This window comes from Pezoporus flaviventris, unplaced genomic scaffold (assembly GCF_033815535.1).
Source record: "Pezoporus flaviventris isolate CSIRO_AGI_PZ_B2104156 unplaced genomic scaffold, CSIRO_AGI_Pfla_v1 ptg000007l, whole genome shotgun sequence".
Classification (NCBI taxonomy): Eukaryota; Metazoa; Chordata; class Aves; order Psittaciformes; family Psittacidae; genus Pezoporus; species Pezoporus flaviventris.
Genome location: NW_026892555.1, coordinates 28,537,618 through 28,542,560, shown reverse-complemented (window position 1 = coordinate 28,542,560; position 4,943 = coordinate 28,537,618). Strand labels below are relative to the sequence as shown.

The following is a 4,943-nucleotide window of genomic DNA, read 5'->3' as shown; positions in this document are numbered from 1 at the left end:
TAGTGCAGAAACTTGGGAACAGACTGAGTCATGCAGAGGAAAGTTCAAGTATATGAGGTCTTTGCTGCTGGCAGCAGGGACTCAGCACCATTGCTTCTGCCATTTGACCTCAGGAATGTCAGGAATATGTGGAATTTGGTTCACAGGTCTTAATTGCAAAGCTTGAGATATGCTCATTTCCCCATTTTGTGATTATTCCACACATTTTCAGACTCTTCCTGTCCAGGTTTTCCATAGACTTGTCTTTTTCTTTGTTCTCAGTTTGAGTCCTCCCAGGTATGGACTGAAGTTTTGAAATAGGAGACCAGGCCTAAGGGCAGTAGAAGAAAAGTAGTTTGAGAATAAGAAGAGTTGAAAAACATGGTGTCCAAAGGGCTTTGCATCTAGAGAGGCTCACATTCCGAAGACTGATCTAACCTAATGAGCTAGTAGAAAACACATACAGCAAATAAAGGAGGTTGTACCACTAGAAAACTGTTACAAGCTTTCAGTAAACCTGAGAGTACTTTTTAAACTATGATGCTTAATTCAAGGCTTTTTGTCTAATCTAGGACAAAAAGAGATGCTAAGGAAAGGGAAATAAAAGCATCACAGCTGAGAGATACGGCAGCTGTAATTTCAGACTTCAGGTGGAAGAGAACAAGATCACATCACTTTAGGTGATCCTTGGGTTTAAAATTGTTAGAACTTGTGCAAGGAGGAGGTGTCTGGTTCCCTGCCACTGCTGGGCATCCACAGTAACCACCCTCCTTTCTGCCCCAGGAGCGATACCCAGGGAAGCCAAGAGAAGCAGCCCCGTTATTCCCCTTGCTGTACACAGACTCCTTGCAGTGGTTAGCCCCCACACGATGCTCACTGGCGGGTGTTTTTTATGTCCAGGTCTACATCTATCACTCAAGTGCCACTCACTAGATGGTCTCAGATCCTCTTTCTGCACTGAGTTGGGTCACAGTTATGAAGTGTCATACTAGTTCTCATGTTTTCCCCCACAGCACCCCTTCCCATGTTGCATCCCTCTCAAACCCCTTCCTGACAAACTCTAGCACAAGCACGGGTTGTAGAAAGCTGAACATTTTATTGAATAGCCACAACAAATTAGTCTAGCTGCATGTAACTGTTTGGGGATATATCTGTAAAAAGTATAGTTCTCTTTAAAATATATTTGTGGAGATTTTCTCCTCTCGTTAGGTTGTTTTTCTCCAGCTTTAAGCATTAGTCCTGTGTGAAGATGGCTTCTTTATGCTTTTTCATAAACTCTTTTGCAGATAACATTATTCATGGTGCATTCCTGGAAAGAAAGGTAAATTTAATCAGCTTTTAACTCTCACAAAATATTTCTTAGTCAGAAGATAATTATTTATCCATTAGCAGCCAGTGTAAGAAAAGATCTGCATTTCTACTCCTATACAAACAGTTACCAAAACAGTGAAACTCAAGTTTGAGAGCTTCAGAAACAGAAGTCTGAAACACAAGACTGAAAGAACATTAAAGGACTGTTCCAGCGATCCCCAGGAGATTTCTAATCTCCACTTAAAAACCTCTAAAGAAGGATCCTAGGACTTCAGTGGAGGGTGATTGGACTCTGAAGTGGGGCATTAGTCTTTTTTCCTTCCACCTTTTGCAGTAGTGGCTTATCTTCACACATGTGTGCATGACACACACATACTCACGCAGAGTCTTTCACAGCTTTCAGACTTGCAGGTGGTTGTGTCAGCCTCCGCATGTTAGGCTCTGTCCTCATCTATTTTTCTGTTAGCTTAAACTCTGTATTTTCCAATCTTTCCTAATGAAGTTGCTGTTAAAACCTATTTCTATTTGTTTTCCTCTGGTCTTTATCCAAAGAAATATAAATATTAAATTTATGGACATATTTTTCTCTAGGGGAAGGCAGAACTCTTCAGGAATTTTGTGTACGTGCATCATTTTGTAGCATGTAGGAATCCCAGCTGCTTTTTATGAACAGTTTTAATCCCCTCCCAGATTCTTCAAATTGTCTTTCCTGAAACTGGAGAGCAGTGCTGGGAAGCCCCAAACTGCAGGTGGGCCTCACTGGCACCAAGTCAAGCACAACACTCTCTGACCAGGTAATACCAACCAACAGACTCATTCAGAGAGACACAGAGCCCTTTCAGGTGCTTTCATTCCTTGTATTTGAATCCAATGTAACATATTTGCTAATGAATTCTACACAGTAAATTGAGAGATTAGTTAACAAAAATGAGCTCACCATCACCAGGTTCCCATCCACAACCTTTCTCTTTATGACAGTCTGTTTTCCATCCCACTTCTGCACCTGGGTCAGTACACCATTGTCTAGGGTTATGACATTCTGCCAAAGAAAAATGCAAAGCGTGGCTATTTCATCAGGGTGCTTCGGGCTGAAGAGAAGACTGCTTCCATGTCCAAACCTCTGAAGGCAGCATTTTTACACTGGATGTCAAAATCACAACTCCATCCTCCTGTTCCCATGTCCCTTTAGAGAAATGTATTTCACGTACCTTTTGAAAGAAGTATTTGGAAAGTGCTGGGTTGGGACTCACCTTTGTTTTTCTGTCATCTGCTGTGGTCTCATCAAATTCTTCACCCAGCTTGAAAGAGACCTCTGTATTTTTGAAGGTACTCTCTGTTTTGATGGTTATCACATCACCATTGATGCTGATAGTTACACTGGGCTTGGCCACACCAGCCATTTTCCTGGTAGCAAACCCCACACCTATAAATAAGACAGGGTACTATGAAACTGTCATCTTCACTCAATGTTTTTCTCTTATTTGTTGAGAAAGAGATCAATAAACCAAAAAACTTTAGTGCTGATTTCCCTATTACTTTCTGAATTTTTAATTAATTCTATGTTGCAGAGGTTCTTTTGTAACATCTCACTAATCTGATAAGGTTATGAACCAAGCCAGGTGGGATGATGCAAGGAAATTTCTGCTCTGCCATTGTCAGATAGTGAAAACAATATTTTGAAGACTTAGACAAGATTTTAATGCCAGATATTTGCACACATACTTGCCCAAAATAACTGTGGTGGTTTGTACACTAACTTGTATGCTAATTGTATCAAGAAGTAAACAAGCAGAAACATACGATGGTTTCTAAGCCACAAAAACAAAGAAACAAGAAAAAAAAGCTGCTTTTTTTTTTTAATATTTATCAGTGGCTAGGCTGAATAAAAGGAAATGATTAAGAAATAGCTGGCAATGGTTATGTCCTGAGTAAAATCTGGGGTAAAGATTAAGAGTGCAAGAGTCTCACTAAAAGCTGTCTGAATGCTGCATAAATCTTGGTGTTTCACTCCTAATCTCCAAATAACCCCCCATCTTTTTAGCACATACTGATCCAATCAGTGCAAGTTACCCCATACTTTCTGCACACTAAAACAGTGCAGAAACCTTTCAAAGCCCAAACTTAATTCTAAGCAAGAAGTCTATACCTGTAGAGAATCCCTCCCATCTTTTGCAAGTATCTGCATGAATCTATGCAATTTCCTTTGTTAATATTTACTGGAGGCAGCTACAGATTTTTGTTCATATAATAGCCATAACAATTAATTGGTCTTCTAGTCCAGTAGCAATATAAAGAAGCTTAGGTGTCTTTCTTTTAGACAGAGAAGCTTCCTACATTCAAACATTACACCACTTTGTATGTCCAAGGATAAACACACAAAATGTTGCAGAGATGAGTTTTACATCCATTTATAACACTACCAAGTAGGCATGCATGGACTTGTCTTACCTGAAACCATTTCTCCCAATCAAGGTGTTTCTACGTTAAAGGAATTTGAAACCACTAATTCAAACAGTCAAGTTCTCCAGTTTAAGATCATCTGATCAAAATAGTTGGACTAAAATCCCCTTGGTAAACAGCATAGCCAGAAAAAGCAAGTAAGGAATAAAGTTCAAAAGCAGCATTCCTTCCCTGTCCCAGATACAACAACTCCAAATAACAATTCTCACCCAGCTCTTTCATATAGTCCTCAAAGTTTTCACTAGAAAGGAGCTTCCAGGTGCCCACAAACTGGTCACACATCCTGGCAGGCTACAGAGAAGTCTTTCACAGGATCAAACAGAAATGCCGGACAGGAGGATAGTATGAGCTCTAGAAGATCAGGAGTTATCTTTAAAAAGGAGACTTAGCCACATGATGCTCTAGGATGACCAATGAAGAGGGAGTCCCAGTGCCCAGTGTTTTCCTTCCTCCTCTACCCCTCCTCTGCCAGTAGGTCATAGTGTAATTATTCTTATGCCCTTACTAGCACAAAGATCACTGTCCTGGTTTTATTTAATTATTTTTGTCACTCAAGAACACTCTACCTTAAACACAAGTGATTACATCACATTATCTGTCAGAAGAAAAAGATAGGCTCAATCCACAGTGGGTTGTGTTCTCTCCCATACTCTTTCATTTCAGCCTGCCATATCAAATGGACAAAACTACATTCCTAGACTGTAAGATCTGAAAGGCTCATTGGGATAATTTAGTTTGCTTTCTGCACCCCTGCAGTCAGAGATTTTCCCCAAATATGCATAGAATTACAGGAAGAAATGGATCTGGGACAGAAAGAGAGAGTACTGGTGGCTGCAGAGTGGTAAGGCAATAAAACTATTTCCTGGATTAGGATGTCCTCATGATTGCACCACCTGAGCTAACTGAGCAATAGCTCTGCTGCTTTTATGTGATAGAGAGGGGATATAGGGCTCTGTAAAAAGCAAAGTAACAAAACAGATGATTTCTCTCCCTTTTGCTCCTGTGCTTTCTGAAGACCTATGTCCCAATGACTAGCATTATGACTAGCTGTGGCATAGAACTAGGCTCTGGTATTGACCCACCTTCATTTGTTGTCTGCTTGCCCCGTTCAAGTAGGAATCTGTTTGTGGCAAGGTGTGTACAGGCCTGGCATAATAAGGTCCAACTTGACTGATCCCTTAAGCCCTGTCATA

The 4,943-nt window shown here is 40.5% G+C and overlaps 1 protein-coding gene across 1 annotated transcript; it reads right to left on the bottom strand.

The window, feature by feature from the left end:
• Positions 1 to 1,055: 1,055 nt before the first annotated feature.
• LOC133266713 (fatty acid-binding protein, adipocyte) lies at positions 1,056 to 4,145 on the bottom strand. The gene is made up of 4 exons (XM_061448210.1): positions 3,960 to 4,145; positions 2,541 to 2,713; positions 2,228 to 2,329; positions 1,056 to 1,288 (listed from the first exon to the last, which is right to left on the bottom strand). Exons 1-4 carry the CDS (start codon positions 4,030 to 4,032, stop codon positions 1,238 to 1,240), a joined length of 399 nt encoding a protein of 132 aa, XP_061304194.1. The 5' UTR covers positions 4,033 to 4,145; the 3' UTR covers positions 1,056 to 1,237.
• Between the last annotated feature and the right edge of the window lie 798 nt (positions 4,146 to 4,943).